We start from the raw sequence: 25,307 nt of genomic DNA, 5'->3' as shown, positions 1-25,307 counted from the left end.
ACAGGCAGTCCTTGACTATAAGACATTTGAGTTAACATGAATGGCATTTAAGATGGTAAATTGCCACCTTGTTTCAGCTTTACCACACTCTGCTAAAGGCTCCTGGTGCATGGGGTAGAGGAGGAGGAGCAGGAGCAGGAGCAGGTGGTGGTAGTGACCATGGCGGCTCAGACTCACATTGTCATTTAGAACGGCTGGCAGTCCTGGAGGCAGCTGCTACTGCACCTGAGGCTGCAGAGCGATTGGCTGACTCACCTGTCCAAAATGCCCACCTGCCACTGCCATCACTGTCCATTATACCACTGCTGTCCAAGATGCCCACCCGCCACTGCCCTCACTGCTGCTTTGGCTCCTCTGGGTTCAGCTGCTGCTTCCTGCCCACTCGCCTTCCTTCCTGGTCTTACTGTTGCCCAGGTAGGAGGAAGAAGAGCTGGAAGTGAGCTACCCAGTTGCCTCCCTTCCTGCCATGGAAAAGGGAGAGAGCCAGGAAGGGACCAAAAAGGGAGTGGGTGAGGCAAGGGTGAGCAACTTCTGATTCTCCGTCATCAACTTTTCTGCTGCATGTCTGCATGTCTATGACTGACATGTCTTTGATAGGGACATTAAAAAATAGGGTATCTGGCCTTGGTTCAGGAACCAAACCCCCATATTTATACCATTGCTTCCTATGGGAAAATAGGCTCTGTTAATTCATTTCAACCTGAGACGCAGTTCTCAGGAACCAATAGTACTGTAAGTCTAAGGGCTGCCTGTAGAAATAACAGCATTATCAGAAAGCCTCTTGTTTCATTTCCAGTACAGACACCTCCAGTCCTGCAAACAAAAGGCAGTCATTGATTTATGAAGCCACATGTTGCCCTATATTTACTTTGGGTTGTCTTTTTCTTTTAATTCCCAGCTTCCTTCTGAGGGGGAGATACATGATGTGTACCGGAAAGTGTTCTCAGTGCATTGGGATTGCGTTGCTACCACTTGCTATCTGTGCTATTATTTCCAATCTCCTCCTCTACTTCCCCAATGGAGAAGTGTTAGAAGCCAGCAGGATCACTGACTTGGTCTGGTTCTTCCATGGCATTCTGGGAGCTGGAATATTGGTAAGAAAAGGCTTTCAACAATATGTTTCAACATTTTATGAAAAGTCCGTAAAGAATGAAGTTGTGTACAGTGTCTTATATTATATTTTTATTATTATTATTTTTACCCGTAGCCCCTTTGGGGGGCTTCCTAAAGGCTGGGGGGTTTGCAAAGATTCCCCCTCACCCCGCTAGCCTCTAGGGCCTCGCAGGGACCATTTGAGCATGTGCAGTGGCCGTTTTTAAAAATAATCTTTTTTTTTAAAAAAAGGCCACTGAAAACAAAATGGCCACCGCGCATGCTCAAATGGCCTCTGCAAAGCCTGGCATGGCCTAGAGCCTCATAGAGGCCATTTGAGCATGCACGGTGGCCATTTTATTTTGGCAGCCATTTTTTAAAAAGAAATTAATTTTACAAAATGGCGCCCCCCCTTCAAGTGGCACCCGGGGCACGTGCCCTGCCTGCCCTACCCCTAGATACGCCCCTGCCTTCCCACTTCCTCTTCAACTTTGTCCTTCTCTTTTCAATATGGTGGGCAGCATTGTGGGGTTTCAGGTGTTACAGTACTCTGTGTTTTGAGGGAAATGAACCATGTAGGAATTTCTTAGGCTTTATTGAAGTTTTCCACATGCTGCCTCCAGGAAAAATAAACTATAAAGCCTCCTTAGTTCTTTTAGACTCCTTTCAGTCTCTATGTTGGTGAACATAGCGTTGCATAGCATGAGTAGGGAAGTGATGGTGAACTAACACAGACCAGAAGTTCAAGGTAAACAAGAATAAAATTAATTTCTAACAGATGTTTCTGAGGTTTTGTTTATCTCTACAAGGCAGTAGGGTACTGCACTTGTTGATGTTACAAGGTTACAGTTTACTTTACTGTAAGGTACTCTTTAAGCTTTAATCGAACGTCCAAACCACAAACTTTCATAGAAACCCAGCCCTTATTTCAGGCTGTCTTATTCTTTGGCCGCATTCGCACCATAACATGGAACAGGAGTTGAAGGGGACAGAGGTTGCTGGACCGTTATGTTCAAATGCAGGACAGACCCTTGGAACTCTGGTTCTGCGTGGAGAGCGACCCGAGGTTCCGCTCTCTGAACTCCAGTTTGTACCCTTGGTTGTAGTGAGTTTCACCACTCCAACCTGAGGTTTAACGCAGCCTGTGTTACATCTGAATTCAGAAGTGTAGGCTGCATTCACTCAAACCTGAACTGAGGGAGAAAGCTCCTCCATCTCTCTGGATGTCATTGGCTCTGCGGGCTGTCCTTCATGAAAAAATGAAGCCTGCACAGCCAAATCCCCCTCCTCTTTCAAGTCTCGTAGACTGCAGACTCCTTGTTCTCCGTTATGTCCACATTTGGAAAGGAGAGCACGGGGGTGGGGAGATGAACTGTAGGTCCATTGGACCCATGGCTCCACGTCACATGCAAATAGAGCCTTTGTGTCACAGAACGCTTTCACTGAAACCCAGCCCTTATTTCAGGCTGCCTTATTCTTTGAGTCACAGAACATCTCTTCTTTGAGATTGTCCCTAACCCAACAAAACCCCAACTAACTATCAACTGAGTATTTAGTCCACTAACTCCCACAAAAGGATTCCTTTGATTGACTGTTCCACTAGGTTCCAAACACAGTTGCATAAAAGTACAGCATATTAGTCCCTCCAATGCCATTTCATCACAAGCAGCAAGGAGAAAAGACAGTTTCTGGGAATGGCGAGGTCCATGGGCATGTGCAGCAGAGCTGGGCAATGGTGGTAGCATGGATCAGGAAGCCGGTGGTAGTGGGAGGGAGAGTTAGGGTGGTGAGATGGCCAGCAGGTGGCGCTATGTTACATAAAAACATAGAAGAGCACTGCTAGATTAGGCTGAAGGCCTATCTAGTCCAGCATCCTGTTTCACACAGTGGCCCACCAGATGCTGTGGGAAGCCCACAGTCAGGAGTTGAGGACATGCCCTCTCTCCTGCTGTTACTCCCCTGCAACTGGTACTCAGAGGCATCCTGCCTCTGAGGCTGGAGTTGGCCTACAGCCCTCCAGCTAGTAGCCGTTGATAGACTTCTCCAGGCACTGCCACCATCTGATGCCACTGCCTCTTTGCTTGTGAACTAGATCAGGCCCCATAGTTGCTGTCTATCAAAAAGGGGAGGCAAACAACACGTATAAAGTCTCTTTTAGTTTTGTCCATAGAAAGGACCAACGTTGATTTTTTAAAAAAAAATTATTCACACAGTTCGCGTCCTTGTTTTCCTTGTGGCCAATGGCTTCCTAGAGAAGGCGGGACACCATGCCTCCCTTTCCCTCAAGGGTTTAATAATTAAAGCACCCTCTGTGGTCTGGCTCTGTCGAAGTCCACACTCACACATTTCTGCTTAATTGGTTTGTGGATCAGACTGCCTGTTAGCCATCAGCCTTGGTTTTCTATCCTCCCCACCGCCCACCACGACCCCAACACACACACACACACACACACACTCAAGTCCCCAGCATGTGTCACTGTCAGCCCTCCTGCAGCATTGCCTCTGCTTTTGCAGCCCCATCCCAGCTTGGATGGCATGCAAGGAAATGCTCATTTTCTGCAAAAGATGGCAAGTCCTCCTCCCAGATCTCCCCCCTCCAAAAACTTTCAAAGAGCAAAAAGCCTGAAAACTGGGTTTTCAACTCTTTGCCTCACTGTCAAAGGCAAGGCAACTAGGCAGCCTTTGTTTTTGCATTCCATAGGCGTGGCTTGCTCTTATCATGTAAATGTTAAGAATTATGTGAGCACTTTGCATAGGATTTTCAAGGAAACTTTGCTGCAAAACAGTATTTTAAAAATTCGGATGTAAACCGGGATGAGGTGAAATCCAGCAGGAAAAGCCCAGTTTGTGTGGGGGTGCTCCCAAAGACATCTGACCTCGGGGAATTCAGCTGTAGTGAAAACACATACCCTCCCTTCCAGAGGAGATTAGGAATAAAGCCCCTGTGTGAAAACGCTCCCAGTGAGTTTCATGGCTGAATGAGGATTTCAGGTCTCCCACACTCTAACCACTCAACCATGCTGGCATTTGTGGTGTGCCACAATTTCCCTCAGGGGATGGAGCCGCTCTGGGAAGTGCAAAAAGTTCCCAAGTTCCCTCCCTGGCAGCATCTCCAACATAGGGCTAAGAAACACTCCTGCCTGCAACCTTGGAGAAGCCGCTGCCAGTCTGTGAAGACAATACTGAGCTAGATAGATCAATGGTCTGACTCAGTGAGGCTATTCACACGATTGCAGAAAATTGGGCTAGCCTCCGCTAGCCTGATTTTCTGCAACCGTGAGAACTACCGGGCTTGGCTGCGAGCCTGGTGGTTCTTGAGCGTGTAACCCGCTCAAGTAGCCCGCCCCTAAAACCGGGTTTGCGGAGCGAGTGCTCCGCAAACCCATTTTTAAAATTGTGAGTAGCCGCGGCACAGCTCCGTGCTGCGGTTACTCACGAGTAGACCCCTGGCGGGAGGCTGAAAAACAGCACTAGGGCAGGGCATACTGGAGCTTCTGGGGGTCGTGTGGCCTCCAAACTCCCCAGCCCCCGCCAGCTCCGTCATGGAACTAGCAATCAAGTGGGCGGCCAATCCAGTTTCCTAGGGCTCCCGCCCTGATCGTCTGCGGGGAGAGCGGGCTTAGCCTGCTCTCCCCACTTCCCTTCCCAAACCAGGTCTCACTGATCGTGAGACCTGGCTTAGTATATGGCAGCTTCCTATGTTCCTATGTGTAGTGGTTAGAGTGCTAGACTAGGACTGGAGTTAGCATCAAGGAACTGATATGTTTATTTCCTCCTCTCCTTTCCTTCTTTCTCTTTGCAGGAACCAATATCTGTAGATCAATATATTGATAGCAGGCTGTTTTTAAATGCTTTGCTTTAAAAATAACTGGGCAGGCCCACTCCTAAAGTGCAGATGTAAACATAAGTGTACACAAAGCAGCAGAAAGTGACTGTTCTTTGTGAAAGATCTAAATAGAAATAGCCTCAGGTCAGGTTGATGGGCATTGGCGTCACCAGGCAGAGAAAGAACAGTGAGGGGGGAGGAGCATCCATCGATCTTCCAAGCGGTGACAACAGCACTCTGAGAGTAGTTATTGACCCACAAGGCAGGACTGAAATTAAAGTGTGTATTTTCCTGTGAAATGACATGCACATGTCTGCTCGCAGCTAAATGCTCGCCTACTCCTGAAACCACTGAACTCTGGTTTGTGCTTGAACACCATCCGTCCAGTATTAAATAAATGCGGAAGGATCTGACATTAGTTTACTGCATCATCATTAGCATCATCATACTGGTTGACATGCAGACTAGTGCTGTGCTGGAATCAGGGTTAGACAACACGTGGCTATCCAGATGTTGCTGAACTACAACTCCCATCATCCCCAGCTGTAATGGTGGCTGGGGGTGCTGGGAGTTGGTTCAGCAACATCTGGAGCCACATGTAGTATAGCCCTGTGGCTAGAGCAATGCGGGGAATTACATGCACTTAATAAGTTTGTGGAGCAGCACAAGTTGTGGTGCTCTTCGGTGTTGCACAACTGTGGGACACACACACAAATGGATTGTGCAAGGTGTTGTACAGTGCATTGTGCATGGTGTCAACATCTTCGGCAAGAGCAAGTCTGGAATAAATTTTCTTTTCTTTGTGCAATGTGCTTGTGCAACATCCTTTGCTAGCACAACAGCATTATGCTAGATCAGGGCTGCACAGCTTTGGCCCTCCTACAGTTGTGACTATAATTCCCATAATTCCTGACTATTGGCCACTGTGGCTGGGGATGATGGGAATTGTAGTCCAAAAGCAGCTGGTGGGCAAAATGGGGCCTCCTTTTGAAAGGAAGTGCTTCCGCCCGTAATTTTGTAACTGTATAACAAGTGATGCCGTTACCTCTTTGATTCCTGTCAGTGAACCAGAGTCTCATTTTTTAAATAAATACTAGGCATATTGTCTTGTGTGGTTTGAGAACCCTTCTTCCTTTTTATTGACATTGCCAGGTAGGCTTTGCCTGGTGAATTTTATGTCTCCTCCTTTCAGATCAGGTCTCAGCTATCATTTTTAGCGTTGCTGCCAGATTTTGCACCACTGCAGGTAGTGCTTGGCAAGAGGAAGAGTTAATTCTGACTTCAACTAAATGTGGATTGTAAGGTTCCGGGGCGCTTTCCAGACTAGACCCTACAACGGGGTCAGGACATATCTCGGAAGTGTGCTTCCACACTTCCTGCGTCCTGACACCACGGTCCCTACGGGGACAGCAGGGTGCCGTTCACATTTCCAATGCCTTGCTGCGAATTTAATTGCTGTGATATAGAGCAAGGACGTCGTACAACCCGCGTGAAAAAGTTGTTCTTTTTTCAGGTTGTTAGTTGCTGCGAGACTGCTCCCCCTGCTGTTTACGTCCTGAATGCAACTTGCTCAAATGGAGGCATTTTGCTGCTGTTCCAGCAGCTAGTCTGGAAAGCACCCTGGTAAACTTAAATGCTGCATGTTGTGTTCAGTTTTGCATACTCTTACAGTAATTATGATGTGGTGCTCTATAGATTTAGCTGGTGGAAGACTGTCATAAAGGATTGATTGTTTGAGTTTGAGAAGTCTTATCCGCCTAGAAATAAAGTTTTGTTTCTGTTTTCAGTATGCATCTACAGTTATTTTGTAGTAAAGACACAGTGATGCCTGGATCTCCCAGCCAGATGCTTATTGCCCGCTGTTCCGGGTGGGGGGGAGGTTTGAGTTGCCTCCCCCTTTGGAGAGTTGCCTCTCCCATGGGGAAGCACAAATATTTGGAGTGTGTGTGTGTGTGTGTGTGTGTGTGTGTGTGTGTAAAAAAGAACCCTCTAAATATCCTACACACTGTCCGATTCAGACCTTGCTACACCACTGGTATCTTTCTTAACACACTTTAGGTGCCTTCAGCATCATACTTTGTTTGGTTTTGACAATAATCCATTTTGCAAGTCTATGCAATGAATACATTTTCCAATACTCATTCCATGTGTGCTTCTCTTTCAGATTTTCTTACCGGCAGTTATGATGCTGGGTGCAGGCGGTGCAGGATGGTGTGCTAACAGATGTGGGGTAAGCAGTTCCTTGAAAATTGGGGAAGCCGAACTGAAGAAGTGATAACAAGCAGCATCATAGGCAAGCCATAGGAGTCTGTGGTCCCTGATTCTAGGGTGGGGGTTTCCCTCAGGCAGCCAGAGAGAACCAGGAAGCAGTGGAGCCTGGCAAAAGCCAGACTAGGGGCAGTTTGGATCAACACCTTGAACCACCATACATGAAAACGGCAGGGCCCACTTGAATCACATCCAGGGACAGAAGTTGAGAGGATGCAGTCAGGTAGAGGTGGTTTGTAGAGCTTGCAACCCAAAGCTAGGGAGAAGACAGAGATGGATGCTGGAATATTGTTCCAGAGGGAGACAGACTGCTGATGGAACCAATTATACAGTGGGGTGAACCCTTCCTCATTGGAGGACTTCAAGAAGAGGCTGGCTGGGGGCTTGCTCTAGCTTTGAGTTGCCTATATCAAGCACGTCTCTGCCACAAGATGTGGTGACAGCCTACAACCTGGATGGCTTTAAGAGGGGCTTGGATAACTTCATGGAGGAGAGATTTATCAATGGCTATTAGTTAGAGGGCCACCTCCAGCCTCAAAAGCAGAATGCCTCTGAGTAGCAGTTGCAGGGGAGTAACAGCAGAAGAGAGAGCATGCCCTCAACTCCTGCTGTAGGCTTCCAATGGCATCTGGTGGGCCACTGTGTGAAACAGGATGCTGGACTAGATGGGCCTTGGGCCCAATCTAGCAGGGCTGTTCTTGTGTTCTTATGTTCTAAGCAGAGGGTTGGCCAACGAGGCCCTCTCTGACTCCATGATTCTATGATCCCTAGCTTCCCCTTGAACGAAGAATGACATACATCTGTATTGTCGATATGTCAAAGAGACCAAGAAGCCACAACACACTAGACTATAAAACAGGAAGAAGGTCACATCTTAGAAGCTATGGACTGGTTTAAGCTTAATCGGAACAAGGAGTGCTATGCAGGGCTGAGCCTTGATCCATAATCATGATGTGTACTGCAGAAATAGCCTGTAATAATTTTTGTTCCTTTCAGATTCCCAGTTGAATGCACCATTCATACTAATTTTGTTTATCTCTGTTTGGGCATATGCCCAAACCTGTATACCTTGTTGTATATTTTCATCCTCCCTCATGCAGTCTTGTTCTAACGTTTCACATTTTTCACATACATACAATTTCCTCCTCCCAGAACTGCAGGTTCAAGTTTTAAACTACTTACTGGATTTGTGCAAGGACACCTGTGCATATGGACACAAGGGAGAGGAAGGGAAAAACGTTCTATCGGGCAGTCTGAGCTGCCTGAAATAATTGGCAAAGAGTTCTCCTGGGCTCTCGGCGGCCCACGTGTGGGAGGGGGGAGTGCGCTCTGGGCTCCCATGGAGCCCGAACCACGCCCCCATGTGCTTGACGTCATGCACATGGGCATATTGGAGGGGGCCGCAGAGCGGGGCTGGACACAGGCCGCCGCTTTGCTGGCTCCGTGCCTGAGAACAGGAGTGGATTTGGCAGGAGGGCTGTGATTTTGGAGCGGAGAGGCAGCAGGGGTGAGACGTGCTTAATCCTTTTCCGGTCCGCTGATTCTCTGCTTCAAATCACATACACCTGAGCCACTTTTTCTCTTTCAGGACTCTAGATGTGTCTTTGCCTCTGACATGAGAGTTTATTTTGCCTTTCAGATGCTGCTCTCCATTCTCTTTGCTGTGCTGGGAGCTGCGGGGGGAGTGTATTGTGTGATCATCTCATCCTTGGGGTTAATTAATGGTCCCCTCTGTGATGTTGGTGATGAGGTATACATCTATCCTTTCAGGAATGACACCTTTGTGTAAGTACAACTGAACCCACCCACATGAAGCTATTTTAGTTGAAAGAAAAGAGAAAACAATTATGGAAAGAAGCCTATAATTAAAAACTCTCACAGTGAATAAAAGCAGACTAAATAAGGGGCAATTCAGCAGTGCAATCTCCCCCAGCTGTACTGACCTAGGAAACAATAAAATGGCAAAGCTAAATGTATGAGCTAAGTACAATGATAATTGACACCGCCACCATCACCATCAATTATCAACATGGTTTACATACTGCTTTTTAACAACAACAAAACCCAAGTTCTCAGAGTGGTTTACATAGCAAGAAGGAATGACAAGATGTTTCCCTGTTCTAAAATTGAATGAATGAATGAATGAATAAATAATAAAAGTAAAGCGTTTCATGAAGTTGGCTTTGAGGGGCTTACCATTGCCTCTTGCCGCACAGTATGAGATGATGCCTTTCAGCATCTTCCTATATCACTGCTGCCTGATATAGGTGTTTCCCTTAGTCTGAGAAACATACCAGCGGGAATTCGAACCAGCAACCTCTAGCTTGATAAACAAGTCATTTCCCTGCTGTGCCATTAGGTTCTACAGGGGCTCAAAATCTAAAAAGAAACAAACACAACTGAGAAACCAGCGAGAGCCACTGGAGGGACGCTTTGCTAATTGAATAGGGATAGATCTTCTCCTTCTTGCTAAATAGAAAATAGCCACCACCTTCAAGGGTGCCCCTTTGCCCAGTTAGCTGAGGTACACTGCAAACATCATCAGATATCAGTAATAGTGGGTGATAATACAGTTTTCCTAGTTGAACGATGTGTGAGATGAGAAACCTTCAGCTTTGTTCAAGCCAAAACAAACAGAATCAACCCTCCTGATAAATTCTACTTCAGCATTTTCTCTCTGGAGACTCCCTTTTAAGTTCCTTTGTTGTAAACTGTGACTTTCTCCTTGTACTAGTGCCTCATACTAGCCATTACGGAGTGGGTTGCATAAATCTTCAGCAATTCTGGAGGAAATGGAAATCAGTTGCAAGTTGCAACAAATATTACAGTAGTGTTATGAAGAAGAAAAAAATACTGAGTGAGCACAGAAGGAGCAAAGTGCATTTCTTGAAGCATCAGCCTTGCCCCATACATTAGATTTCTGAATGAGAAATAATGCTACATTGCCACATTAACATTTCCATCTAAAACACATTTTCTATGCAGGAGAATGAATTGAAGCAAAGCATATGGGCAGAGGACTTATAGAAATTGAACCTGCAAATTTTTATGCAGTTCTGTGAAATGGTTAACACTACAGTCTCAATCTAGGCTTTTGGAAGTTCTCTTTCCTATTGCTAGCATTATACTGGCGTAATCAGACCAGTAAGATGTAGAGTGTTTTCAACGTCCCACCTTTATAAACCCTGAATATTCTACTGCTTACAAAACCAAAACCATTTATTCAATCTGCCTGGCCATCGGCACACATCAGCTAGGTGACAAGAAACACCTCTCTTGCAAATTTGGTGAAGATCCATTGAAAAATGGCTTCGATAGAGCAGTTTAAAGTTGTTCTCTATTGAACAGGGGTTTAAAGTGTTGGCGACATTTTTTCGGACTGAAGAAGTCATACTTAATTGATTCTGAGGTCCCTTTAAATTATTTGATTCCATGCCAGAGAATGGCCTTATATACGACCCCCAAATCAATATTTTATAATAGTTACCCAAATTGGTGGTTTTCAAGGCAAAAAATGCATCCTTTTTCACTAAGAACAAAAACAGTCTACGTGGTAGCAGTCTTGAAGTCACAGTGCCAACAGCTCTGCCCACAGCCAACATGGTGGCCGCTTCACCAGTCTGCTCTTTGAGCAAGTGGTGGACCTGCTGCTCCAGCCAATGGCCACTCACTCCTCTCAGGTCCATGCTGCTGCACTGGCCCCACTGCCACTGACCCTTCCCCCTGGAAGACCTTTTTTCAGGGCTGTGGTGACAATCCTCCAATGCCACCGACCCAGCTCTCCTCCCCTACGAGCCACTCTTCAGGGCTGCCACGGCAATGACCAGGACGCTGCTCTAGCACTGACCCCGCTCCGTTTAGAGGCATACCCTGCTTTCCCTGCGGGTGGCCCCTCTTCAGGACCCCTGCTACCGGTGTGGCCTCCCCGCTGCTCCCGCACTGACCCAGTTCGGCCGAGCAGCAGAACCCAAGCACTGCTATTGCTTTGGCGGCCCAGAAGGCTCTTCGGTTCGAGGGCAAGCAATGAAGAGCCATTCAAAAAAAATTTGAACATTTTGAACAGCCATTTTTTGAACAGCCATTCAAAAAAGGCAACAGCTTTATTTTCTATCTGCCTTTTTTTGAATGGCCCTGCCCTTGAACAGAAGAGCCTTTGACACCGCCAAAGAAACTGTGGCACCGGAGTGTGCTGCCCAGGGGCATATCTAGGGGAGAGGGGGCCCATGTTCACCCCTCTCTCCGGTGGCGCCTCAGAGTGAGGGAGATAATGAAGAAAATAGGGAGGAGTGGAGCTGGAGGGCCCTCAGGAGCTGGGGGCCCGGGTTCTTTGAACCCCTTCGCTCAATTATAGCTACACTCCTGGTGCTGCCCAGCAGAGCTCTGTTGGTGCAGGAGCAGCAGGGAGTCCACACCTGCAGTGGCAATCCCGGAGAGGGTGGCAGGGATTCCCTCCCCCCCAGTCTTCTTTTATACAACCACCACTGTGGTTTGTTGTTTTTTTAAAAACCCTCTCCTGTGAAATCTGCTGCTCTGGGCAGCAGCCAAATGCAAATTCCTCTACCCTGTATAGATAAGAAGGCAGCTGCTGATAAGAGTGTTTGCAGTTCAGAATGTAACATCTCTCTTAGTTCTTCACAGAGTGATTTAATGGAGGTTCTTTCTGGCAAAGTCAATAAGTTGGAAAGTTCTTTTGCTTCCCTGTATAATGTTGCACACTCTTTATCATAGGAACATAGGAAACTGCCATATACTGAGTCAGACCATTGGTCTATCTAGCTCAGTATTGTCTTTACAGACTGGCAGCAGCATTTCCAAGGTTGCAGGCAGGAATCTCTCTGTGCCCTATCTTGGAGAAGCCAGGGAGGGAACTTGAAACCTTATGCTCTTCCCAGAGTGGCTTCAACCCCTGAGGGGAATATCTTGCAGTGCTCACACATCAAGTCTCCCATTCACATGCAACCAGGGCAGACCCTGCTTAGCTATGCTTGCTACCACAAGACCAGCTCTCCTCAAACATGTGTTCTAAGGATAACGCTTATCTGGTGGGGCAGTGTTGTTCAATCTAACAGTGACAAGCAAAGAGACTCAGAGGCTTTGGAGAATTCACTACTGTCTGAGCAGGCTTCTGCTTTTTCCGAAAAAGGTCTTTTTCATTCCCCCACACCTATGAATTGGGGTCAGGGCCAGACTGGGGGCACTGAGAGGGCAGTGGAGTATATGTGGGAAGGGCACCGTTTTTCTGGCAGAATGGGTGGGAGTATTTTTCAGTTTCATTTTAGATTTTATTTTATTTTTTAACTTTTGATATCAGACCTCTGTTTTCTGTTACTTATAGGTTACTATACATACTTCAAATGAAGTGTAATTATTAAGAAAGCACTATTCTATACTAATAAAATAGTTTGGATATATGTGTTCCTATATAGCCCAATTCCTGCAGGATAGTTAGAAACTGAAGTGGATGGCATCTTGATTCATTCTATGCATCTCTCCATAATCCCCCCTTCAGTCCAACAATAAAGGCAAAGTGTGCCGTCAAGTTGATTTCGACTCCTGGTATCCACAGAGCCCTGTGGTTGTCTTTGGTAGAATACAGGTCAGGAGGGATTTACCATTGCCTTCTCCCATGAAGTATGAGATGATGCCTTTCAGCATCTTCCTATATCACTGCTGCCCAGTATAGTACCAGCGGGGATTTGAACTGGCAACCTTGTGCTTGTTAGTCAAGCATTTCCCCACTGTGCCACTTAGGGTGACTACGAGAGCTCTAAGTTCTCTCTCCTCACCAATTTCCACAAGATGCCTGCCACCCCTCACCTCATACACCTATCCAAGAGAGGAAGATTATTTTCAGTTCCTAACAATATATACAGCATCAGAGAATTTCAAGCATTTAAACATATCACTGCAGTAATATTTAAAACAACCCTGTATGGGAAGCAAGAATTTTTACATGAAACAGAGCAGGGGAGATACAATGGGGGCAGGATCTGTATATTTCCAGCCGTAGCTAAATAACAATTTAAATTTAAGAAATGTAAACGTTATGCTGAAAGGTCCTAGGAAGACCCTGGGATCCTTTCCAACAGCTTATCACACTTCTTTTGGACAACTGATGCCGTGTGTGGTGTAGAGCCAAGAACCAGTGTGATGTAGTGGTTACAGTTAGAGTGTGGGACTAGTGTAGTGGGACTAGTGTAGTGGTTAGAGTATGGAGAGACCTGAGTTCAAATCGCCATTCAGCCATGAAACTCACTGGGTGACTCTCGGCCAATCACATATCTTTCAGCCTAGCCTACCTCACAGGATTGTTGTGAGGATATTGGATAGACATACTCATGTTCACTGCTCTGGGCTTCTTGGAGGAAGAGTGCAATATAAATGTAAACATAAATAAATAAAATGTGGCAGCCAGGAATATGAAATGAAAGTCCCCAGTTCAAATTTAGACGCATAGCAATGAATACACCACTGAGGGACCTTAAAAGCCAAGCTTGTGTTTGTAAACAAAAGCACATGGATTTTGACAGCAGCTATGTCTCCTAAACTACTTTGGCACATTATGCAATGGTGGCCCTACTTAGATTCAATAATGCTTCCTGGCTACTGATTAATGTGTATATTCTTCCTCTGCGTATAGGTTCTCAGATTAAAAATGTTTGGGAAGGGGTAGAATCTTATATAACTGACCTTCAGAATTCTTACCCTTATGCTTATGTAATTGTGGCTGGTGATTTCAGTGTGAGACTATGAAAGATGTTGTTTGCAAAATTCCAGCATCATCCCCCTGATATGGAAGCAGTTTCCCCTCTCCTTATTCGGCAGGCCAAAGCAGTGTTCTTTCTAATTTTTTTCATCTGTGTGTGGAATGAGTTTTGTTCTGGACGGCAGTATCAAGGCAGTGTGTGTGTACATTTTATTATTTATTTATTTATTTATTTATTCGATTTTTATACCGCCCTTCCAAGCTGGCTCATGCATTCAGAGTGGGACCTTCCTGATTCAACCTGAGCAGGATCTAAAAATTGACTGAGTGGACATCAAAAAATGTGTGAGCACATGCACATGCCTTAGAGCGGTGTTTCCCAGCTGCTGGTCTGTGGACCAGTGCCAGTCCGTGAGGAGTTGAGTGCCGGTCTGTGCTGGTCCATGAGGAATTAACCCCCCCAAAAAACCAGTTTCAAGCTGGTGGTCGCCGCCACTGCTGTGAGCTCCCCGGAGCTCATTTCTAGGCAGGCAGCCCTCGCTGCTGGGATAACATTCATTTCGCTTCCTCGACATGAACATAATCCCTGCAGCGTGGGCTGCATGCCTAGAAATGAGCTCCGGGGAGCTTGCCCATGCTCTGTAGATCCTGGGCCCTGCCCCCTTTTTGCATGATGTCCCATATCCAGGATCCACATACCCGGGCAAACTCCCCGGAGCTCATTTCTAGGCAGGCAGTCCTAGTGTTATCCCAGCAGCGAGGGCTGCCTGCCTAGAAATGAGCTCTCGGCACCGGAAGCCGCAACCAGCTCGAAAATGTTTGGGGGGGTGACTAGGGGTGGGGGCGAGGGGGCAACCCCTTTACTCACTGCTGGTCTGGGAAACTGTGCACAAAGAATGTACCGGCCCATGACTCCAAAAATGTTGAGAAACACTGCCTTAGAGGGAAGGGAACCCTGCTCCAAAGATGCAGTTGGAAACCTTAGGGGGCTTTGTTTGGGGCAGACCTTTGCTAAATTAGATTTGAGTGGAACCACGAGTGAGGACTACTGAGCTGAATATTCCCATTGGGTTGACACTAAGCCTTGATTGATTGATTATGCTGCTGTATCATGGAGTTTAATTCCTTTTCTGCAGAAGTTTTCTATTGTTAGCCACCTTGAGAGTGATCATTTCCTGGGCATTCTTTATCGGATAAACTTTGATAATTTGTTTCTAGATCTTAGTCCTATTTCCACCTTGGATGATGAGCTATGTCCAGCCTGCACAAAGTGCACATCCCAGCAGGAAGCTATGGTTGCTAAAACCTTATCTGCAGAGCCACTCAGTCAGATAAGCAGTTCCTGCAAAATATAAACAATACTTGGTACTGATTGATATCAACATCCCAATCAAAGAACTCAGCCTTGATTTGGAGACTCATAGCTCCGCTCTCGCCTAAGAGCTTTCTGAGTTCATCATTCCTTATCCCAGAAGTAGTATGGGAGGACCGTTTTCTATCATTATATACACAGGAAGGGCTGCCCAGCACTGATGTGGAGCTTGATGCCAGTTTGCTCCCCCAGTGGGAACTGGTAACATGTGCAGAAATTGTGGCCTTGGTTAAACAACTCAAACCTGGTAAAGCCCCGACAATGACTTTATCACAGCAGAAGTTATATTATTTACAGTATTTATTTATTATTTACATTTTATATCCCGCTTTTCTTCCAAGGAGCCCAAAGCGGTGTACTACATACAGGTGAAACTCGGAAAATTAGAATACCGTGCAAAAGTCCATTAATTTCAGTAATGCAAATTAAAAGGTGAAACTGATATATGAGACAGATGCATTACATGCAAAGTGAGATAAGTCAAGCCTTAATTTGTTATAATTGTGATGATCATGGCGTACAGCTCATGAAAACCCCAAATCCACAATCTCAGAAAATTAGAATATTACATGGAACCAAGAAGACAAGGATTGAAGAATAGAACAATATCGGACCTCTGAAAAGTATAAGCATGCATATGTTTTCAGTACTTGGTTTGGGCCCCTTTTGCAGCAATTACTGCCTCAATGTGGCGTGGCATGGTTGCTATCAGCCTGTGGCACTGATGAGGTATTATGGAAGACCAGGATGCTTCATTAGCGGCCTTCAGCAATTCTGCATTGTTTGGTCTCATGTCTCTCATCCTTCTCTTGGCAATGCCCCATAGATTCTCTATGGGGTCAGGTCAGGCGAGTTTGCTGGCCAATCAAGCACAGTACACTGTATACTTTTCAGAGGTCCGATATTGTTCTATTCTTCAATCCTTGTCTTCTTGGTTCCATGTAATATTCTAATTTTCTGAGATTGTGGATTTGGGGTTTTCATGAGCTGTACGCCATGATCATCACAATTATAACAAATTAAGGCTTGACTTATCTCGCTTTGCATGTAATGCGTCTGTCTCATATATCAGTTTCACCTTTTAATTTGCATTACTGAAATTAATGGACTTTTGCACGATATTCTAATTTTCCGAGTTTCACCTGTACTTAGGTTTCTCCTCACAACAGCCCTGCGAAGTAGGTTAGGCTGAGAGAGAAGTGACTGGCCCAGAGTCACCCAGCTAGTTTCATGGATGAATGGGGATTTTAACTCGGGTCTCCCCGGTCCTAGTCCAGCACTCTAACCATGACACCACGCTGGCTCTCCCTATATGTAGGAACCTGCAATGGTGGACTCCAGTTTTGGCCTCTCTTTTCACCTTTATAGATCGCACTGCACTGGCTCCTAGAGACTGGGGCATAGCTACGATAATCCCCATCTATTAAAAGGGCGAAAAGAATATTCCTGCCAATTGCCATCCCATTAGTCTTTTGAGCATAATTAGCAAATTGTACACCAAACATTTCAATGAAAAAATCTCAGATTGGCTTGAGACCGAATACATCTTGGTTGTATTCAAGCTGGCTTTAGAGCTGGCCACTCTCCATTAGACCAAGCCCTTGTTTTGCAGCATCTGGTTGAAAACTACACGGATAAATCCAGTACTTCACTGTATGCTGCATTTATCGATTTCAAGTTTGCATTTGATTCAATATCTAGAGTAAAACTGTGGTGCAAACTTCAGAATTCCTCCATAGACAGACGCTTGCTGCTTGTTACTCCTAATATTCAAACTGCATGAATACAAATACGAATACGATGAATATTTCTATACCGCTTTCCAACAAAAGTTCCCAAAGCGGTTTACATAGATATAAATAAATAAATAAAAGAGTCCACAGTCTAAAAATGAAACAGAAGATAAACACCAGCAACAGCCCCTGGAGGGATGTTGTGCTGGGGATGGATAGGGCCAGTTGCTCTCCCCCTGCTAAATAAAGAGAATTGCCACTTTTAAAAGTTGCCTCTTTGCTCTGTTAGCAGGGGATGAAGATTTCTTATTAAAGAAATCCCAGCACGGAGAGGTGTTAGGCAAGGCTGTATATTTGCGCCATCATCATTCAACTTCTATATGAATTATTTGGTATTGCTCATTATTCCCTGAAGCTGGCAAATAAACATCTCGCAATACTCTTTTATGTGGACGATGCAGTTGTGCTGTCTCAGATCTTGGTTGGCTTGAAATGAGCATTACACTCTCTTGCCCTGTATTGGGAAGAGAGCTGGTCTTGTGGTAGCAAGCATGACTTGTCCCCTTAGCTAAGCAGGGTCCACCCTAGTTGCATATGAAAGAGAGACTAGAAGTATGAGCACTATAAAATATTCCCCTTTGGGGATGGAGCCGCTCTGGGAAGAGCATCTAGGTTCCAAGTTCCTTCCCTGGCATCTCCAGGATAGGGCTGAAAGGGATTCCTGCCTGCAATCTTGGAGAAGCTGCTGCCAGTCTATGTAGACAATACTGAGCTAGATGGACCTATGGTCTGACTCGGTATATGGCAGCTTCCTATGTTCCTATGACCCTATTGCACTGAGGAAGCCTTAGAGATTAACTACGCTAAGATTAAGATCCTTACTTTTGCCAAGTGCCCTAAAGTTAGCACTTGGCAGCAGAATGGCCATGAAATCAAACAACTCGAAATTGTCAAATACCTGGGCGTTGTCTTCCAAGTGTCCAGTGGTCGGAGTGCCCACTTGGACTATGTTTCGCAAAAAGCCCAGAAACTGGCATCAGCCATACAATCTTTCTACTACTCTAGAGGTGCATTATTCATTCCAGTAGCAATAGATCAGTGGTGTAGGTACCGTTGAATCAACAGCTCATGTCCTTCTGTACAGTCTTTTTTACAAGGAAATTTGTTCTTGTTTTATTACCCCCTTTTAGTTAAATTTCCATTGCACTCAGATTCATTTTACCTTCTATTCAGTATTTACTGTCTGACCAGAATGATCTAATTTCTTTAAACGTTGCAAAATTTTGTTTTATAATTTGTAAAATTTGTCAAGAGTTGGTTAATTTGTTTTAGCTTATTGGTTAGTACCTTATTATCTAATTGACTTGTTTTGTTTTGTTAATCTTTTCTAACATTTGCTGTGCTTTTCTGGTCCTTGACCATAATAAAGATTGATCTGATCTGATAACTTTCACTTCTCCTTTTACAGAGATAATTATTTGTTTAACACGACAACATGGAGCATTTGCAAAAAGCCTGAAAACATCATCCTGTGGAACATTGTGCTATTCTCTCTTCTGCTGGCCATTGGCACTATTGAAGCTGTCCTCTGCCTCATCCAAGTTATCAACGGACTTGTTGGGTTCATATGTGGCACTTCCTTGAGGAAAAGAAAAGTCAGCGTAAGTCATACCCCTGCTAACTAAGCACAGAGATACCTTTTAAAGTGGTGATTATCTTAAATTTAGTAGGGAGGGGGAAGCAACTGGCCCTATCCAACCCCAGCACAGCATCCCTCCAGTGGCTGTTGCTGATATCTGCCTTATGTTTCTTTTTAGATTGCAAGCCCTTTGGGGACAGGTAAAGGTAAAGAGTGCCGTCAAGTCGATTTCGACTCCTGGAGCCCACAGAGCCCTGTGGTTTTCTTTTGGTAGAATACAGGAGGGGTTTACCATTGCCTCCTCCTGCGCAGTATGAGATGATGCCTTTCAGCATCTTCCGATATCGCTGCTGCTCAATATAGTACCAGCCCGGATTCGAACCGGCCACCTTCTGCTTGTTAGTCAAGCATTTCCCCGCTGCACCATTTAAGTTGACTAGTTGGGGACAGGGGACCATCTTAATTCATTATGTACTATGTATTTTTCTATATAAACCGTTTTGAGAACTTTGGTTGAAGAACTTTGGTTGAAGAACTTTGGTTGAAGAACTTTGGTTGGAGAGGAGAGCTGGTCTTGTGGTAGCAAGCATGACTTGTCCCCTTTGCTAAGCAGGGTCCACCCTGGTTCCATATGAATGGGAGACTAGAAGTGTGTGCACTGTAAGATATTTCCCTTAGGGGATGGAGCCACTGCTCTGGGAAGAGCAGAAGGTTTCAAGTCCAAGATAGGGCTGAGAGAGATTCCTGCCTGCAACCTTGGAGAAGCCGCTGCCAGTCTGTGAAGACAATACTGAGCTAGATAGACCAATGGTCCGACTCAGTATATGGCAGCTCCCTATGTTCCTATGTTCCTAACGGTATATAAATAGTAGTAGTAGTAATAGTAGTAGTAGTAGTAAGTAGGAATATTGAGTGCATTTCTGGTCTTTCCACCTCAAATAAGACACAAATAAAACAGGTGGGGAAGGCGCAAGAAAGGGTTCTGCTCCATCCCCTATCCCTGGGGGATGGAGTGGGTCACATAAAGCTCAGGACACAGGGCTCAATCCACAGGCACACACTAAAGGGTTTTTTTTAATGGTATATGGAAGCTGTACACCTTCTTGAGTCTTAGCTGGGTCTTGTGCCAGAGTATGCATCTGTACTTTTGCTTCCTCATAGGGATTCATTATGAGGAAAGGTTATTAGACACCAAAGTGCCTAAACACTTCAATATTCCTAAGTGGGGTGTAGTTGGCACATGGCAGTTGATAGTTTGCACTGTCCAATGACAGTCGAAATAAACAGAAGAAATGAAGGCATGTAATGAATCTTCATAGGGATTCATTGAGGGAAAGTTATTATACACCAAAGAATCCAAATGCTTGAAAAATAGTGACTGCACATTTTGCTTCATAACTCCAATTCTACAAGGGCTAGAGCTTAGCCCTTTAAAAAAATGAAATCTGGGGATCTGGGGGAGTTAATAGGGAGGAACCTGAATCTCAAATTGATTTGAATCAAATCTGGCATAATTCAGTTTGAGCTCAAATTTGTCCAGGAGTGTCTGGGTAGATTTGTTTCGAGCTCAGATCACCCAAATCAATCAGATTTGGGTTGAATCAATTTGAATCTGAATTGATTTGCACATCCCTAATGTACATACAAACCAAAAATACTACATTCAGATAGAATTTGGTCAAAGTACACCAACACAGAAGCTTTTTTGCAGCAGCATCTAAGAAATAGAGCCGGAAGTTAGCTGTTGACAGATCTTGACAGCAGCTGCACAAAATTTGGCAACTTTGTTGATAGAAGGTTTCTTATCTGCAAGAAGTATGTCATAAAATTCAGCAGTTTGCCCAGGGTGGTGTGATAGCACCGGGGAGGTGTGATAGTACTAAGACTATCACTATAAAAAGAGCAAAACGACAGCACATAGTGGACGGATTCGACCTCGTCTGAGCAACAAGGGCAAATCCGACTGGCCAAAGGGAGTTAAAAAAAACCTTGCAGATAAAACTGCTGATGGTAGAGCATTGTATCTTGCTCTGAAAAACACTCTGTGATGGCTTGGTAGATAAAGAGACAATAGGCAGCTAGCAGTTTTCCAACTAAAGTCACCAAGGTGCCCTCTTACGGTCTCTGAAATGGAGCTTAAATCATTTTGGTGTGTGTTATGTGAACCGCCCAGGAACTTTTTTATATGGGATGGTATAATTAATTAATTAATTAATTAATTTCTGTATGTAAACCACTTTGGGAACTTGGGTTAAATAGCAGTATATAAATACTTGTCATATTCATATCCGTATATAAATGTACTAAACAAACAAACAAATAAATAATGTCCAAGATCCTCCTTCTGAGGATCTCCTTGGCTTGATTGTAACTTAATAATGACAAATATTCAATAGAAAAGCCAAGTTATGACAATTTGCCCAATAGTGCTTGTGTCCAGGTGGATTGAAACCTATCGGCCAGCACAAGAGGGATCAGCCCCAGAGGGGAGAAATGGATCTTGGGCCAGAAACTGAAGATTAAAATCCAATCTTTTGTTTCCACCTTCTCTAGGTCTGTTTCCAACATCAGCACTGTGCTGGAGATACATCTAGGGGTCCTAAATACTGCTCTTTAAAGGCCTATAATTAGGGTAGGGGGCCAATTGTGTGCCATATAAGAGTTGGGCTGATGATTTAGCAGAAAACAGCCTTAACGCTGTAGGAATAACCTCTCCACCTTTGGAGCAAAATAATCTTAATTCTTGATGTGCTCCTTTGTACCTGTTGGGCAACATAGTCCACGACCTGGTCCACGACCTTCCATGGAAGATCCACGACCTTCCATGACCTGGTGGCATGGAAAACCAAACCCAAATATTTGAAACTTGACCTGTTCTATCCAATGACCTTCTATGTATCAATTAAGTCTCTTAGGCGTCTTAGCAAAAACTATCACTTTAGATTTCTGAAAATTAATTACCAGGTAGTTGTCCTTGCAGTAATTAGCCAGGTGCCTAATCGCTCTCCTAAGACCCAAGGGCTCACTTAGGTAATTTTGGTGCCCAGACCACACAAGGTTGCGACAATCTCTCACAATTGTGCAGGCGCACCTCACAGTTAGAGACGCTGGGCTGAAAGTCAGGCCCCAGCGTCGCTCCAGTGGTCGCCACAGCCTCTGGGGTGTGGGGAGAAGGCCTGCTGGGCTCACCTTGTGACAGCCACCCCTTGGCCACAAGGTGGCTGAAATTTTTTTTTAAAAAGAAAATTCGGTGCAGTGGGGTGGGCGCAGGAGGAGGCTGCCCTGGCCATTTGGAGGTCTGCCCAGACCTTGGAGGCCACAGGCCGGGTCCCCAAGGTTGCAACGCCACTCACAGACCCAATGGGGTTTGTGAGCTGATAGCAGCAGTATTTGCATACAGCAAGATTGGGATATCTGCTTCCGCAATAGTCAGGGGATGTAGCGCTGGACCTGAGAGATTATTGGCTAAGGCATTTATATAAAGATTGAACAGAAAGGGTACCCAAATGCACCTTTGTTTAACTCCTTTACTGGTAGTTATTAAATGTGAAAGTGAACCTTGAGGGTTACATCTCACTCTTACACTGGTGTTCTCGTAAGGTTTCTGAATGAGAAAGAGTAATCACCTTTCACATTTATTAGTGTCCCTGATTAGTGTCCCTGAGTTTTCCCCAGAGCCTTAGCCTTGAGATTGAATCAAAGCCTGCTTTAAAATCAACAAAGGCCACATACAAGGAGGACTTGGATTTGTTGCTGTATTTCTCAATAAGATGGTGTAATACCCTGGCTGAATGCCCTATTCTAAAACCAGCCTGTTAGTTTCCCAAAATACCTTCATTCTCCACCCGGTCTTGCAGCTTCCAACCTAAATGCCTTGAGTGAAGCTTACTCACAATCAGGTAATAATTAGCAGGATCACGTCTGTCCCCTTTTTAAAATATGGGCACTATTATGGCCAAGCCCCAGTCTTTAGGTATGTACCCAGTTCGGTCTATACATGTAAAGAGAACCACCAACACGGGAGACCACCAATCCACACTAAGCTTAATCATTTCAGAAGAGATTCAATCATTGCCCGAGGCCTTGCCTACTTTTAAGGAATCAATAAGCTTCTTGACTTTGGCTACTGGGACAGGTGGCCATTCTGGGAGTGGGTCATTTTTTAGATATGATGAAACTGGTTCCTCTTCCTGACCCGCATAAAGGGCTCTAAAGTGTGATCCTCATGTCTCCATAGGGACTTGGCTGGTCAAATGGGAGAGGTAATGGTCCGAGCAGCCAGGTGTAACACGCCAAAAGAGAGGGGGATTCCCCTCTCTGACTGAAGTAATCAGTCACTCCTAGGACAGCCTTTGAGCCTCTCTTTTCTTAACTTTAAGTAAAGCTTTATATTGTTTTTGTTGGGAATTCTCTCTGGTAAGAGAATCTCTTTTTCATTATAGCAGAGTGCACAGAGGCACAACACAGCGGAATTTGGTTAGGCATGCGTGTATGCTGAGAGTAAAGTAACGGAGCCAGTTCATAGTTTCAAATCAATATATATGGCATTTATTAAAGAACTCCATTCTAGATAGGAAAGTGAGGAGTTAGGATCTCCAATCTAGCTAGCTAGCTGGATGCAGATGGTTTCTTCACTTCCAACAGTTTTTTCAGGCCTAATAATGTTGAAGGGTTACACAATGGGGGTCTTGTCGATATAATTTATAATGTGTCACTAACTCCTCCTCCCTGGGTGGAGGAGTCTAGGTCCTGGTACAGCTGTGTCCCAACAGGGGGCGACATAAGCAATAAGAGGGAACTTTTTCCTGAGAGTGAGAGAGAGAGTGAGAGAGAGAGCGCTTCTGTTGAAAAGTGGTATATAAATAATAGTTGTATTTGTATTTTTATTCATATATCAAAGAATCGAGATAACACATACTTCCCTCTTTTCTTTCATTCCAGGCTGATGTTGCAGGAATGTGACCAGCATTCTACATTCTGAAAGTGCAACAATCTGCTGATACATGTACCACCGGTATAGTGTGTGTTGCTCTGTATTTATAGGAACAAAAACCATGGAGGATGCTCAGAACTACAGAAATAATCCAAAATTTTTATATAGAACAAAAATCACTATATAGTTAGGAACAAGAGATGTACGTAATGTGTCTAGGATTTTCTGAGATTGTCTTCTGTTTGTCTCCTCTTTGCAATCAAGCAAAGGGTACAACAACAAAAAATGATAACAAATTAACCAGGAACCATGGAGAAATGGCTTACAACTCAGGGTCAATTGAATGGATTGGCAGCAGGATCAGGACAGACAAAAGCAAGAGCTTCTTCACTCAGCCTGTTGATAATTTATGGAATTCCTTGCCAGAAAGTGACTAGGATAAGGAATCATTATTCTTTGCCATAATGATGACTAGTTTAGATGGTTTTTCAAAAAAGAATTAGACACATTTATAAAGGATAGGTCTATCTATGATAATGAAATCAAGCCTCCAAGTTTGTTTGTTTGTTTATGATGTATTTATTCAGTTTAGATACCACCCTTCCTAAAGTGGCTCAGGGCCGTTTACATTAAAATCAAAAACACATAAATAAAACAGTTTGATTTTTTTTTTTAAAAAATTAAACCAGATTAAAATTAAAATTAACATTAAATATCATTAAAAGCCACCCCACCTCCTGCAAAAGGGTCTTTAAGGCTCTCCTGAAGGCCTCCAAGGAAGATAATCTTCTATTATCCATGGGTAGTGTGTTCCATAACCTAGGGGCGAAAACTGAGAAGGCCTGATCCCAGGTTGCCACCAGATGAACTGGTGGCATCCAAAGATGGACCCCTCCTGATGACCTTAATGAGTGGTAGAGATCTTGTAGGCAAAGGTGCTTTATCAGGTAACTCTGACCTAAACCATTCAGGGCTTTAAAGATAATAACCAACACTTTGCACTTTGCCCAGAAACATATCGGCAGCCAGTGCAACTGTTTAAGTGCAGGCATAATGTGGTCTCTCCAGGATACCCCAGAGACCAGTCTGGCTGCTGTATTTCGAACGGAAGTTTCCATTCAAAGGCAGCTCTACATAGAGCTCATTGCAGTAGTCCAACCTGGAGGTTACCAGTTGTTGTACCACTGTTTTCAGGTCATTCTCCTCAAGGAAAGGGTGGGGTTGTTGAATCAATCGCAGCTGGTAAAAAGCACTCCTGGCCACAGACTCAACCTGAGGCACCAGGGTGAGATCCAGGTCCAAGAGCATTCCCAAATGATGAACCTGTTCTTTCTGGGGGAGTGTAACCTTATCCAGAACAGGAAGTTCTATCCTGTCTTGCAGGTTATGACCCCCAGCAATGAGCACTTCTGTCTTGCTTGGATTCAGCTTCAGTTCATTATCCCTCATCCAGCCCATTAATACCTGTAGGCAGGCATTTAAGGGGCTAATGCCATTTCCTGTTACTGATGACAAGGAGAAATAGATTTGGGTGTCATCAGCATATTGATAACACCCAGCACCAAATCCCCTGATGGCCTTACCCATCATATAGATATTAAAAAGCATTGGTGACAGAATGGAGCCCTGAGGGACTCTATATAGCAGTTCTCGTTTTGAAGAGCAACTGTCACCAAGTGCCACCATCTGAAATCTACCTGAGACATAGAACTGGAACCACTGCAAATCAGTGCCTCCT

At 44.7% G+C, this 25,307-nt stretch overlaps 1 protein-coding gene across 1 annotated transcript; it reads left to right on the top strand.

The window, feature by feature from the left end:
- The first annotated feature begins 923 nt into the window (after positions 1-923).
- Positions 924-23,712, top strand: LOC128351835 (transmembrane 4 L6 family member 1-like). Its single transcript, XM_053311787.1, has 5 exons — positions 924-1,094; positions 7,083-7,148; positions 8,826-8,971; positions 18,466-18,658; positions 23,578-23,712. Exons 1-5 carry the CDS (start codon positions 924-926, stop codon positions 23,596-23,598), a joined length of 597 nt encoding a protein of 198 aa, XP_053167762.1. The 3' UTR covers positions 23,599-23,712.
- The last annotated feature ends 1,595 nt before the right edge of the window (positions 23,713-25,307 follow it).

The sequence above is a fragment of the Hemicordylus capensis genome, chromosome 3 (genome assembly GCF_027244095.1).
Source record: "Hemicordylus capensis ecotype Gifberg chromosome 3, rHemCap1.1.pri, whole genome shotgun sequence".
Taxonomy (NCBI): Eukaryota; Metazoa; Chordata; class Lepidosauria; order Squamata; family Cordylidae; genus Hemicordylus; species Hemicordylus capensis.
The sequence above is the reverse complement of the archived record's forward strand: the minus strand, read 5'-3'. Positions and strand labels throughout refer to the sequence as shown.

What these genes read in the sequence shown, in the direction of transcription:
- LOC128351835 (XM_053311787.1), top strand. Translation starts at nt 924, where the DNA reads ATGTGTACCGGAAAGTGTTCTCAGTGCATTGGGATTGCGTTGCTACCA. An exon ending in TTCAGGAATGACACCTTTGT is followed by an intron (nt 8,972 to 18,465) that starts GTAAGTACAACT and finishes CTCCTTTTACAG; the next exon opens with AGATAATTATTTGTTTAACA. An exon ending in TGAGGAAAAGAAAAGTCAGC is followed by an intron (nt 18,659 to 23,577) that starts GTAAGTCATACC and finishes CTTTCATTCCAG; the next exon opens with GCTGATGTTGCAGGAATGTG.